The sequence below is a fragment of the Halictus rubicundus genome, chromosome 2 (assembly GCF_050948215.1).
Source record: "Halictus rubicundus isolate RS-2024b chromosome 2, iyHalRubi1_principal, whole genome shotgun sequence".
Taxonomy (NCBI): Eukaryota; Metazoa; Arthropoda; class Insecta; order Hymenoptera; family Halictidae; genus Halictus; species Halictus rubicundus.
The window spans coordinates 6167383-6182574 of record NC_135150.1 but is presented as its reverse complement, the minus strand read 5'-3'; the positions used below and the strand labels follow the sequence as shown (position 1 = coordinate 6182574).

At 37.1% G+C, this 15192-nt stretch overlaps 1 protein-coding gene across 4 annotated transcripts in view; it reads right to left on the bottom strand.

Annotated features, from left to right (window-relative positions):
* The window catches only part of LOC143363844 (protein trachealess-like), a 311845-nt gene that overhangs the window by 7750 nt on the left and 288903 nt on the right, over window positions 1-15192 (bottom strand). For all 4 annotated transcript variants that reach the window (XM_076804378.1, XM_076804379.1, XM_076804381.1 and 1 more), the window contains 3 exons: window positions 7155-7231; window positions 5710-5799; window positions 547-739 (listed from right to left, as the gene is read on the bottom strand). In XM_076804378.1, coding sequence (XP_076660493.1) covers window positions 547-739; window positions 5710-5799; window positions 7155-7231 — 360 coding nt within the window. The remainder of the gene's footprint in view (window positions 1-546; window positions 740-5709; window positions 5800-7154; window positions 7232-15192) is intronic.

Here is a 15192-nt window from a genome sequence, read left to right as displayed (position 1 = left end):
AGACTAAGAACACAAAACTACACGAAAGAACGGGAGTATGGGAAAAGAAATAAATTATTAAATAAAGTGCCGCAGCTGTATTGTAAATGTCACATGTAACGATAATATCAATAACCACAAATTGGAATACAAACGAAAGATAAGAACCATAACAGGTTAAATGAATAATTGACATATTTTAATATTTTATCATTTCTATTTGCAAAAGATTAAAGATAAAGAATTAACTCGACATGCGTATTTCAATATTGTATGATTTCTATTATTTTCTATAAGGCGAAAGATAAAGGATTAACTGAACACGACATATTTCAATACTTTATTTGGCATTTTTATAGAACTTCGTTAAAAGGCCGCTTCAAGCTAACACTGCAGACGGTGGCCATCTTTGTTTCTCACGTATATCTTCCTCTTTCTCAAGAAGACTCGAGGCTCGATCGCAATCATTTGGAATTTATCAGCCGATAATCTTAACTCTGATGGCTTTGTTACGGCGTAGTTAAGCGACGAGATGCGTCGTTTCAGCAAAACGACTTGAACAGTTACCGTCGGGATTCGCAGTGGAAGATGAACCGTGTTCTTCGGACGCCGCGCTGCTCGGCGACGCCAATCCGGAGCTTGACGAGTGCGGACCGGAAGAATTGGTCGACGATGTTAAACCGAGGCCTAACTGCTCGGCGACTTCCGCGTGGTCTTGCTGATGAACATAATCGAAAACGCTTGATCCCGTCATCTCTACCTGAAATCCAAGCACACGCGCCGTTTTAATCTAGGCACCAGCTACTGTCCGTACTCCAAAACGGAATTCTCAAATTCACATATTACTAGACTGTGGATCTTTATGTAGAAATAGACATTCTCTGCATCTGCTGCAAAAAATAGGAGCCACTGAGCACTTTCTTTCCTGAATAATTTGAATAGGTGAAAAGCCGCCACCTCGAATTTTTAAAATCTTTTTACCGTTTCCTATTGCAGTTATTCGTTATCGCCAAAAATTTATAAAATCCGCAGTCTATTCGTACACACTAATATCTGGATGTATATGAAAACTTCGGAACCGAAATGTCATTTGTATCGTGCACTATTCCTTGATCAATTGCCGGTAGCATCGAAAAGAGGTAGCCGGTAGAAAAGAAAAGGGCAATAGTAGAAGGACAATACTAATTCAATGATTAAACTTGTTTGTTTCTAATAATTCTTTTTATGAAATATTTACCAACATGTTCGTGTCAATTTTCTGATTGAAATCACACCAAACACGACACAATTTGGATCATATTTACTTGTACTTTACGATGCAGTAGAACCTCGATTATCCGCACTAATCAGTGAATAAGAATGGTTACTTAGCTACAATGCTAGATTCAATGTTCATTAATTTGCGCATTCAATCCGATTGTATATGTATACGGTCTGGGTTGAACTTTTGAAGAATTCAAATATCATCGATTCGGATGATCGAGATTCTATTGAATCGTCAATTGCACAATCAAATATGTTCCGAATTATATATACAGTCTGTTCCACAAGAGCGTGGACGCGATATCTGTGAAATTTGATACCCAATACAGCAAAGATTGTGCCAGTCCAAACATACAATGTCTCCTCTAATACGCAATAGCCCCAATTCTCTTCGTATCATTTGTCACTGAGAAGTTCGAGTCATTTCGGGATGAGTGCCGTATACGCTAAACGGAAAACGATAAACGGAATGGAAAACAGCGAATGGTGCCAACGTGTTGGAGTGGCCATCTCAGTCCCCCGATGCCAATCCAATCGAAAATGTTGGGTCTTTCATGAAGTACAAACTCCGAGGAAAATGTATTTTAAAATTGAAGACGCTAGTTCGACGTATTCGAGAAATATGGAGATCTCTTCCTGTCTCATACGCTGCAAAGACGTTGTGAAGCAATAATCGTTAATGGTTGTGATAGGACACATTATTAAGCAAGTGGGTATTAGTTCTTTAAATGTACTTTCGACCTACACAATCTTTTTTAGAGAAAAGATTTATTTACACTCAGATATCGCGTCCACGCTCTTGTGGAACAGGCTGTAAAAAATAATTGGAAAGGAAAAACTTTTGCCGTTGGATTACTATTGTCCGGCTTCTCAAGAGGTATACACCACATAATAGGGATACATTTTTCATAAATATCGTGCATATCTCTTTCACGTATATCGAGATTACTGTATGCTATTTACCGGAAGTTACATAATAGATTTCGTAATCCATGATTCATAACTAAAGTAATTTCGCTCGAACTCACTTCCACAAACGTAGTGTCATAATGTTTTGGGGGATTATTATTTAAAAGCACATTCTTAAGTTTCATTTAGATATAATATAATCATAGAAAATCCTACGAATAGGCTTTGAGTAGTCAAATATTAACATATTAGCTACCATTTCAATTAAGTCTTCGAATAAGTTTTCATAGCTGTACTCATTCAGTGTGTGTAGAGTATCGTTTGTATAAAGTATAAAACCTTTGAAAATGTAGCGAATAAATCTAGTTAATTTACTTTAATTTTGCATTATAAGGTTTAAAGTTACAACACATCTTCACGTAACATCTAACACGTTAAGTGTTGAATTCTAACCCAAAAAATTTCCTCAAAATCAAACTGCTTTAGTTAACGAAACCGACATTAGAAAGTTAAAATTTATCATAGAGGATGCTATTTACATTCTAAAATTCTGATAAAATTTCCTACTTAAGATATTTATGTTTAAGTAAAATATTTGACAATGGTATTTGGTAATGGTGGTATATTCCATTATTAGCTGTTTATTCCGTTGTTTCTTATATTATAAAATTACAAAGTTATGAATACGAATAAAAAGTATAATGAAACATGCTAGAAAGAATGCACAATGTAGAATGTGATTCTAAAAAACTGGTTAAAAGAGTAAAATAAAATATCGAAAATCTCAAAAATATTTTATTCATGATAAAACGTCTGGCGAACAAAATTATAATGATACATGAAAATAGTTTAGAAACCAATGATTAACGAAAGGATATTTGAGATTGTTAGTTATATCTGAAGCTTCGGATTTACAGCTTTTTAGCTATATAATGAATTTTAGCTGTCTTCTATAATTATTAAACAAAAATTACTTCAACTTTTTAAGAAAAGTTCTGAATGATAAATCGAAGAAAAATATGATAAATATCGAACTTCTTACAATCAGTTACTTAATAAGTGGCGTATACGTGTTTGACAGCAGTTTATTCATGGAGGTCTGATTAAACCGCAATCTCCGAGATTTGCGATGATTACCCGTGATTTTTGGCATATAAGGTTCACTTTAATAGATTAATTTGATAACCGTCAGAAGTGTACGATAAATAGATTATCATGAACATTCGTTAACTGATACTTTAATATAATTTTGGAATCGGATTAATTCGTACAATGTAAAGTGTTTATTCAAAAAGTTATCAACAGAATGTATTAATTATATTTTTCAAGTGTTAAATAATTAAATTGTATAAAGATATAGCCAATTTAGGAACCGACTAAAAAAACAAAAATAGTATTACTATTAAAGTTATTTGTGCTTTCCTACTATTTCTACGAGGTTTATGGAAAGAATGAAATAAACTATACCGACTTTGGTGCTTGACATCTAACCGATGTCTTTATGATAATCCTAACTTTTCTCTTAGGAATCGAATTGAAAGAAGTTTCGTACTGGGGTCAACCTTTTATGCTTCCGATGGAGCATACGTGAACAAACTTTAATAACTTCCGAAAGGAGACAACATGTTCTTTAAATAGTTACCTACCGTACAGTCCTTATAACAATGCAATGTGTGTGTGGAACTAATTAATGAAAACTTTATCCCTTCGATAACAGAATTCTGTATTTCAATGTTATTGATACAAGGACATTTTAATTTTTTATTCTTGTAAATATTTAAAGATAGCTTTCTTAAACATAGATATCGAACTAATAAATAAATTTTGAAATAGTAAATTTTGAATAGTCTTATATGATCATTGAATAGAATACACTTCAAAGAAAATTGTCTCGTAAAAGAACTGTAAAGCAGTGGGAACAGAATACGATTAAATTTATAACATAAGAAAGAGAAGGGTAAAACTTTCTCTTCACTATAACGACGTTCCCACTAGTATAATAGTTTGTAAATGCAAAATCATATACTATATAAAATTATATTCCGTTTACGTTTGTGGTTAAACATGCGCGTTTATCGCCTTTTAAACGTAAATAATGTTTACGGAACAACAATATCTCTTCGCAAATTTAACGACAATGTCGTCGCCAACACGTTTAAAATAAACAAACTCGAATCCATCATTACGTGCGTCGCATAGATGGATCCTCTGATCAGAATTTCCCGAACCGCTCAAAGACAAGGTATGTAAATCCTGCGGAGTAGATTACCGGCGCGGCAACGGTGTGGCGGTGCACGGTTCCCGCCCGGGGAACGAAACTCTTAATTCCGACGGAAGTCAATTTCATCAGCTTGGAAACTTTAATTTCAATCGAACTTGCCCGCGGAATAATAAAACCTCAGCGTCGGTATTCGCGGTACCGTCCCCCCGGTCTAAGCCCGCGACCTATTAAAAAGCTTGCAATTAAAGATCGTCGTCGAAGAGGAAACGGAAGTTGGGAGGGTCGGTGGTTCTTGGGATTTTCGTAGAACAGATGAAAGGAGGTCTCCGTTCTTAAAAGAGTGTCTCTTTCCCGAGGATAGAAAGCGTCAGAGTCCGGAATGTTTCGCGCATTCCTGTGCCCGGTTCTGGCACGTAGGAATACCTATGGAACGCAGGGGCTGCCGGCGGCCATGTTTGTGGCAACGTCGGCGCCGGTTTCCCGAATCCCCGAAACACCCTATTGATTGCTCCACGAGTCTCGCAGAACCGAGCTGGTACACCGGTCACCTCCCGTACACCTCCTGTTCCTCCCGCTATCGCGTTCCTCTATCTATCTCTCTCTCTCCTCCCTCCTCTCTCATTCTGTCTCTCTCTCTCTCTCTCCCACTCTCTGTCTATTCCCCTCTGTATCCCTCTGCTCCCCTCCTCTCTCTCTCTTTTCTCCATCTACCTTCACGGGCAGCATTAGGAATGGCGAACACGCCGCCGTGCAGAGGCTACGTGAGCCGCATGCGACCACCCCCGCCTCCAACCACCCATCCTTCCCTCGTCTATGTCATGCTTGGTGCCAGCCAGTATGGCCGCCAACTCATACAACCTTCTCCTCTTTTCCTCCCTTGACCTCTCTCGTCCTTATCCACCTCTTTCTCTGTCTCTCTGTACCAACCACGCTCCTTCTATTCTCGCCTTCCTTCCCTTTTGCTTCCCTTTCTCTTCGCTTCTTTTCGTTCTCAGCGGCGGCAGCAGCCACCTACTCCGCCGAACACTCTTCGTCGTTCCCTTCGTTCCCTCTTCATTCAGCTTCTCCTTTTTCCGCCGACCGTCTTCCCTCGCCACTATCTTTGCCCTTCCGGCTCGCATACGTGCCACCTTCGCGTGCATGCTTGTGTCTTATATGTCTTCCGCTTCATTTCACCCTCTCCTCCACCTTCCCACCATCACCTATCTCTCTGCTCCCGGCCTCTCTGCCGCCCCCGCGTTCCTCCATGTTTCCAGCCCCGACCGACCTTCCATCAACATCCCCGCGAACGAGTCACGCTTACAACGACGCTACACAACACGCCGCTACACACTCACCTGTGAGAGTCCAAGGTAAATTGAGACGGTCTCGGATATGTACAGGAACCGTCCATCAGCGGCGACCGCCATCGCGAAGCCGTCCAGCGACTGAAACGAAAAATATTGTAGCTATCGTGTCCGAGGACTATGCTATGCTCTTTTCAGCCGGAACACCACCGCCCCGGTTGCGACGCCGACGCCGACACCGATGCCTACACCGACGCCGCCACTGGTATCGCTTTTGCTTCCGGGACGCTGGCTCCTGGCTTCGTTGGACCTCCCTCGGTCGGTCACTTTCTCCGAGATTCTTTCGGTTTGACAGTTGTTTTCTTTTTTTATCTTCCTTTCTAATCTCGCGGAACCAGTCCATGTTTCGTTCGTAATGTTATAAAGCTTGTGCGGCAACTGTTCCGAGAGTTAGGGCCGAGGGAGTTCCAACCAACGGGGACATGAAATTTTTATTAAGTTTATTGGGATTTCTTCGTCAACTTATTACCTGGGACATTCGAAGCGAGACTTTATAGCTTTTGCTTACTTTTTTCTTTTGTTGTGAGACTGGATAGTTTAACAGGCTCGCTACCACCGCACCGTTTGTTTTGCTGTTTACCTTTGCTATTGAAATGTTTTATTAAACGCACCTCCTTTGCAAGATATTGAAATCATTTAACAGGGGAAAGTCATGGGGGTCTTTCAATTTTACGACTTTTACGACGAACCGGGCATTTTAACCGTGGTAGAGTCAGTGTTAAAGATACTCAAATTAACTTTATACTCTTTGCTATTTAAAGTTAATTTGAGTATCGTTAACACTGAATCTACCACAGTTAAAATGTCCGGTTCTCTATTTCACGATTATTGAAATTATAAAAACGTTTCAATAGGAAATCACTGAATTGACCTCTTTATTTAAGCACATATTATGATGAAAATCGTACAAGGTTTAAGTAAATTCAATCTCTTTCCTCCTACGAGACGTTTCACTTTTATATGTTTTGTGCTTGGTAGCTTTAGTGTTAAATAAATTGCGAGTTTGTGAACGCTGTATACGCGCGATGGTGGTAGCAAACGTTTTAAATTTTGCTGTTGAATTCACTTATTTTTTTAGTCAAGGAGCCACATTTTGAGCCACATAATCTTTTGCACTCAAAACAATCTTTTAAAATGAATTTTTACGTTAATATATTTATTGTACCAAATTTGATTAAGATCTGCAAAACACAACAAACTTGGAGGACTACTCAATATCACACATTTAATTTTTTCAATTTTTATTTCATTAAATAACTTACTTTGATTTTATGGAGTTTTTGAGGTTTCTAGTTTGGCAGTCAAAGTGTTAATTGCTTTCACGAATGAGTTAGACATTATATTTACTGCAATCAATGCACAATTGTTCGGGTACAAAGGATTAATATGAATTAAATTTAGTGTCCTTGAAGTAGTCGATGAAATTGTAAGCTTACTTGAAGTATATGGGTGCCTTGATGTACTTCGAAGTGGTCCACCGCAGCAGATGCTGGAGACCTTCCTCGATTTGCACCTAAAATCACATAGATGTATAAATTTAGTAAATTATATGAGTTTGTGTCACTAGTTAATGTAAAATTTGTAAACACTTATACTTATTATATTAATTAATAAAAGTCCAAATGAATTTCTGTAAAATTTACAAGCTATCTGACGCATAATATGTGTCTTACGTTGACCTGAATAAAAGTTGGCTTTTTATGTAAAAAATAATAAGATGAACTGTTCCTATTTTGTAAGAACTAGATGCGTAGGTGAATCTTAAGTAAGAAAATTTAAATCTCTTTAATTCTTTACGAGGCAAATAAATATATTTTACTTATTCTCTTGTTTCAAGAATGATTATTTGCATACAAGACATTTATTGGCTAGTAATTACTTTTCGAAACATGTTCTTAACCTAGTGAAGAAATACAGGGTGTCCCGGGGTTTTTCCGATCAAACTACGGGATCATATTCTGCAAGTAGAAATAATAAAAAAATATTATTTGAAAGCTTTATTAAAAAGTTATAAACAAATGAAATTGAGTTTGGTAAGGGCGGATTTTTCCGTACACGAAATGAATATCAGCGTATTCCTCATCTGAAAACACTCTTGGCATTTTCACCACGATTTCTTGATCTAACAGGTGTTGTGGTAAAAGTGACACTGATGTTGAATCATTCCAAGATAGTAAACATGATAACTATCGACGAATAAGATAATCATGTTCGACCTTTCATACTCTGCGAAGTAAAATCCGCCGTTACCAAATTCAATTTCATTTGTTTATAACTTTGTAACGAAGCGTTTCTAACCACAGTTCAAATAATATTTTTTTTATTTCTACTTGTAGAATATGCTCCCGTAGTTTGGCCGGAAAACCCCGGGACACTCTGTATAAATACGGTAATAATTGTATAGAAATGCTTCATGTTGAAGTGGACAATAAAGTGACTAAAACAAAGTGACACAAATGTATAAGCTTCGAAATTCCATACAAATAATTACAGCCAAAGAGTAAGAGCCAAAGATCAAGTGCAAAACAGTTACAGTCATTTTCAATATATAGAAGCATCCTTATAATTTCAATGATTGTAAAATACAATATCTGAAACCTTTTTTAGCCTTAGGGTGCGTGTCCATTTGAGAGTAAAACTGTCGCGAGTTACACTCAAGAGTAAAATTGGTCAATGTCTTATTTTACGAAAGAAATAGCACTCCCTGATAGCACTTTCAATAGCGTGTACACCGACGAATTTGACTCTCGAGAGTAACTCGCGACAGTTTTACTCTCAAATGGACACGCACCGTTAGTCTATGTAGCTTCAGAAGTTTGAAATTAATACATACAATTTTTATTTTGCATGAAAACCAGCAGTCTAGTCGTTGCATTTATTGTGGAACTATGTAAGTCGTTAATAGATTTTATGCAGTTATGGCAAAAGTGGGTGGCCACAAAATTCTTTTACCAAACTTGAAAAACAATTTCTCTTAAACTCGATTAAAATTTTATTATAATTTGTGAGGACGATAAGTTTACAAAAATTATTATTATGACAAACTCTGTCTTTGTATTATTGAATCAGTTTTGTGCTACTTTTATGGATATTGGTGTAGCATTGAACATGTTGATTTTTCGGTTCGCACTGAAACACAATGATTTCTCTATATATGTCGCCAAGGCCTGGATGATAAACGTCCCGGAATTATCCCCACTACCGCGGGGTATACCCCGTGAAGGGTCACGAAGCTCGAGAGGCCTCGGACGTCAACGAATATAAACATAACACGGCTCGGGTATATCTCCTGGACGATACAAGACGCTGGCAAGACCCGTGTTGTTGTCACATATCGAGAGTTCACTGTAGTTAGTGCAATATCCATATAACTGTGGAGGCTATTACTGAAACAAACGGTGCTGGCGAACGCGTTAAATTTTCTTACAAAGCCTGACAAACCATCATTTCGCAATCCGCCACCGAAGTCTCTCGCCGTGCAACCCTCGCGGAGACCATGTTGTCGCGAGAGTGAGAGACTGCGTTTCTCGGAACAGTGCGCGGAGGGAAGGGAGAACGTGGTGATCGGTAAAAGTTGAATCGGTATTCATGCATCGTGCTCGATGAAACAAACGACGTCGTTGTAGGAGGAACCGCCGCGCGTCGGACAGGCGAAAGTCCGACCGGATTATTCAGGGATCCGGGTCCGAAATATCAGAATTAACTTGTTGACCGAACAGCGAAAGGTAGACAGAGGCAGAGGCAAAGGCAGAGGCTCATCAATCCGGCAAGTTAGCCTCGGCACTTCGGGCTCGTTTTCTCCGTGGGGCTTACCAGATTAAGCGGTTCGCGTCGAGTTTGATCGAGTCTTCTGAGTCTTTCATTACGGGAACCCGGCCGAGGGTGGGTTTATTATTACGGTAAGAAGACGGCCGTCTTGTTTGTTAAACGAGGGGAGAAAGAAGACGCGAAGGGGTGACCGGGGGGCACGGTCAGCAGCCTATTTCCCGGGGTGAATAGTGTGACTCACTTGGTTGGTCAAAATAAACGGAAGGTAGCCCCCGATCATTGGCCGTCAATCAATTCTACCCATCGTGTCTTTATTAACTCTTTGCCGATCTGTCAGCTTGGATTCCTCTGCGACTGGTTGCCGTTGAACTGTTTGGCGTAGCGGTCTTTACCATCGAAATTAACTTTATTAGAAGAATTCATTTAATGTATTATCTGACTGATTTTCTAGAAAGTACACTGTTTGATTAATCAGTTATATACACAGGCTCACGAATGTATTCCAACGCCCTTCAAAACAGTATAACTTCTGTTGAATTGGACCAAACTAGATAAATTGGTTTACCGAATGACGTGCAAAAAAGATTTTGAAAAAGTTGCAATTGCTATGAATTATAAGAGCAAATAAGAAAGGCTTTTTTATCTGAGCCTCTAATGAAAATTTAAAATATGCGTTTTGTAGATCTATGTTAGTTATACACACACTGAAAATTTCATTGAAATCGGTTGACGCAGATAAAAACGGCATACATCGAAGGATGTTAGAATCTGTGGATTTTAAGCAGAAACTGACCAAAAGTCGTGAAAACCTATGATTTTCACCACTTTTAGCTATTTGTAGCTCGTGTGAAGACGCATATTTTGAATTTTCATTACATGCTCGAATAAAAAAGTTGTAAAAAGTGCCATTTTTATTTTCTCATGTAATTCTTACCAATTCCATTGATTTTTGCAAAATCTTTTTTGTACATCATTTGGAAAACCAATTCATCTAATTGCTAAAAAAAAGTCAGGTCGTTTGATGTAATTTAAAAAATGTTATACTGTTGTAAAGGGCGTTCGAATACTTTCGTGAGCCTGTGTATGCAGTCATCGTATTGCACAACGGCCAGTATAAAAATCAATTTCGAGAAAAGCGAAGCAATGGTATCACGTTTTTCCGTCGGTTGTCGTAATATTTTGATAAATAACTAAGGGGTCGTTTTACCGAAATGTGCGGGACTGTAGCCGGTGGATATTTCCTTGGGGAAGATGAAAAAATATCTGCGCTATAGCCACGATCAATTTAGGAAAGATCGAACGTGCTAATGTGTCTCCTCTTCTGTCTCGAACAGAGCATTCTACTTTCATATTTTTCTTATCCATTTTTCCTTGCTTTCATCTTAATTTCGCTATCTTTACTGAAAGGTTCGCATTCCTATCCATAGTAATTGTAAAATATTTATACATTAAAAATACAATACTTAGAAATAGTTACTAAGATACTAAGAAAGAAAAATATATTTCCAAAGAGTAAGTAATTATCAGACACACTTTAACATTCCCTGTGCAATAATTCACAGAAGAGAAATATATGTTTTTCGTTAAAAATGCATAAAACTATTATTAAATGTAAATGTATTTTTCTTTTATTATGATCCGAGTGTTGTTAAGTAATACCTGTGGAAAGTCGCATTTTAGTCATCGGTGTAAAATATTACTACATAAAATGAGGGAATTAATTCACTGACGTACAGATGTAGAATCGGATGTGGTGGTCTGATTTACAGATGTATTTACATTGAAATATCTTTTTATCAAAGTCGCAATGAAAATTAGGTGACACGAAGAGGCAAAAACGAAGAAGTATAGTAGCAGAATTTCGGATAGAAGTCATGAAAAATCAATTTGAAATTACGTGAGCTATTCCGCACAATCTAGTGTCCCTAAGATGCACAGTTTGGAAGCCGCTCCGTCGTTTCCGGTTGCTTTGCCAATTTCCATGCGACTTCGGCGGAAACGGCAGACCTCTAGGGGCGAGTTGCTAAGTGAAATTACCATTTGAAGGTTCTTTCACTTTCCGCATAATTGTTTCATGCCCGAAATGTTATGGTATTCTGCATTATTTAATACCGCGATGGGAACCAACAGTAATTTGCTTTTAAGATTCTCTCTGTTCGAGGTGAATTGCTTTACCGAAATAGGTATGAATTTTCCAAATCACGCAAACACGATATATTTATTTATTTTTTTTAATACAAAAGATGTCAATTTATGCACAACTTCGTAAAATCCGTTTATCCGATTCTATGATCTCTGACAGTATCAAATGTTTACTAGTAAAAAGTTATCAAGCTGTTATAGTTTTTTTTTTTTTATTAAGCTATAAAACCCCACATATTATTAGTCATATTTCTATATACGATAAAATAGTAAAAGTAGATAAGACAAGTGTTTGTACATTACTGAGAGAGGACAACTTACCCATTACCGTTATGCCATGAAAAACCAGCAATGTCATATTTTTACATAAACTTAGAGTAATTCCGGGGGAGACGCACTACATTTTGTTTTCTGTTTCGTACAAATTTTACTAAAAATAATTGAAAAAATAGGCAGGCATAGTTCAATTGTTTATTTCAATCTCTTTAAGAAAATATAACGTAAAACGATTAAATTCTTATATTAATATATTAATATGCTGTTTAAGAATGTTCGAAAAAGTGCATCTCTCCCTAGGGCCTGAGGATAGATGCACTCCTTTCGTTTATGCCTTCTTCTCCCTACTTGTATTCTTTTTTTTTTCTCCACCACATATTACACAAAGGAGAATACATAGTACATGTTTCATGGAGCCATTTGAGGCATTCTAAACAAGAAATCCAATCTGCTTTAGATGTGGTTAAATAATAATCTTGTAAACATTCAATACAATAATTATTAGAATCTACTAGCCAGTCGTGTTTGTCAAAAATGAAGCATCTCCTTTTTAATTACCTAATTATAGAGCAATAAATATAAATTACTTAATTTTAATTCATAGAAGTGTAAGATGTTAACAAATAGCGTGGCAAAGAACAAGTCTCAGTTTTAATAAATTGCTTTTTAATTAATTAAAAGAAAGGTGCTTAATTTTTTATAAAAACAACTGCCTAGTACATTTATATACATTAATGGTGCGTCTCTCCCTAAATTGAGGAAGAGACGCACCTATGCAAAAACAAGTACCAGTACAAAAAATTTTGTCAAAACACGATAAAAAATCGTGAAAGAGAAACCATTGTCACTATTTAAGTCGATACAGATAGTTAAAACCATTCCATAAAAAGGTAATAACATTTGTACTGACCACTTACAAAAATATTTTATCAGAAGTTTGGAGTACTAACCACTTACAAACATATTTTACCAGAAGTTTGGAGTACTAAGAAGTTTTTATACTTCTGTTACACGTAAATAATATAATACACGTGCTCTTCGTTTTGAGATTAACATAATCTCAATGTTAATGTTAACATTTTAACATTTGTAAATAATAACAGAAAAACAGTTGAGAATCGTCCAGTATTGCCACAATAAAAACTGGTGTATCTCACCCTATGGTGCGTCTCTGCCGGAATTGGCCTATCATGAAAATATTAGAAATGCCAATACTTCTATGTCTCACTCAGGAGATGAAATAACGATTTGCGAATATTAATTTCAACAGACATGCAGCTCATTCACTGGACAGGTTACCCCGTTGGTGAAAGTTTACATGTGTCAAAATACTTATGAACAGTGCGTAATCTCTCGAGTCTCCGAACGAAACAAATTGAGACAAAGGATCGGGAGAAAGGAGACAGAGTGCGATGTCAGTTTCTGTCAAGAGCACCGGAAAGAAAAATAAATCAACCGACGTGTCTGGAAATCTTTAACGCATTTTACTTCGTTAAGTCGAGAGGTCTCGTTCCGCTTGTGGTACTGACATGCGGCGAGGGTGAACCGGCGGTACTGGATTCAGTTTGACGAGGAGCTGCGGCGGCGATGTGCGGACGGTGCCTAACTCAATTTCGTTAGTTTAGTTACATTGGCGGTTGGTAACGCGAGGCCCAGCGCAGGGGTTGCTGTGATTAGATTTCCATGTAGGTAGCGGTGCTGCAGCCACCTAAGCCTTTATGTGTGCCGCTTTATATGTACGCGTCGAATCCTGCATGCCCCTCCTCTTTTTCTCTCTCTTCTTCTCTCTCGGCCACCCTCTCTCGCTCTTTTCCACCCCAATTCACCACCCGCGCCACGACAAATATTAACTCAACCAACCACCCCCGATTCTGAAAGTAGTGCCGATGAATAAGTGAATTCTTTCAACACCGCCGTATTTTCGCTCCTCTCCACTGGAAGATCGCATGCCGGAATTTGAGAGTTCCGTTGACTTCCGGCTATACAGAGTCGTCTTTCATGAACGCATAAAATTTCCGGTCTATTGAAAGCAGTTTTCACTGTCTACGACCCAGGCTTTATTGTATTACTCTCGATTTTACGTAGTATGCATAGTTTTCATATCAATACGATGCATTTAATGTAATAGGTACGATATCGCGTTCAATTAATTTCAGAATGCTAATTATACAAGGGGTGTAATTGGCAACGTGCTTAGTATTCCAGCGATGCGACAAATATTTCCAGTATTTATGACTTGATTCAATGAATCGAATCACTATTCAACTCGTTACACTGAAAATATTGAACTTTAAAAATTAATAGATGCAACTACTAATCTGTATTTATTTGATAACTCGTGCATGTTATAAATTTTCTGTGGATTTTTATGCAAAATAAAAATTGTCTGTATATTAATACAGACTGTTCTTTAGACTGTTTTGCGCTTTGATCCACTATTCGCAGTCTATTTATAGCTTTATAGTAACCAGAAGAATTCTTTTTTAAAAATAGTTGCATGAAAGATCCTACATTAGTATACTTCGCCTAATTTCGTTTCACACTTCAAATTAAATGAACCGCTGCTGTGTTAGGAACCATAGAAGGGTGAACGTGTCTACAAATAGAAGTACCTTTAAAAATATGATTTAAAAAATTGATAAACAAAGCAGTGAATGGGCCTAAATATAACATAATATAGTCATAAACAGACTGTGGATTTTATGCATTTATGACAAAACTGAATAGATCAAAATACAAAACAGTGGAAATGTTCAGAAAATTTAAAGATATACTGTTGTACCATTTCCGACTTGTTAAAACGATTAAGAAAAGCAATGCAGGTCTATGTGGCTCCTACATCTTGTAATGAATGCAGACAATTTTTATTTTGCATAATTGCATAACCCGCAGTATAGTTGTAAAAATGGCCCGTCGTTGTTAATCAACGTAGGGCAAGGGACCCAATTACTGTACCTGTATTAATTATACTTATTTTTAAAGCATAACAAATATTAAAAAAGAGATATTAAATTTTTTTCATTAAAATCAGTTAATATATATGTTATATATCTCTTTGTAAATATTCGTTATACTTAAAAAATAAGTAGAGTTAATATAGGCACAGTAATTGGATCCCTTACCCTATTATAAGAATTAACGTGCATGAAGGGAAAATATTTTTTTTTTATCATGTCATACGTGTAGTAATATTTAAATACGTTAAAAATAGTAATATTTGGCATTACCAGTGGCGATTATGTTTAGCGAATAGCAAGACCTGCGAATATCTGTAACCTAGTTCGATTG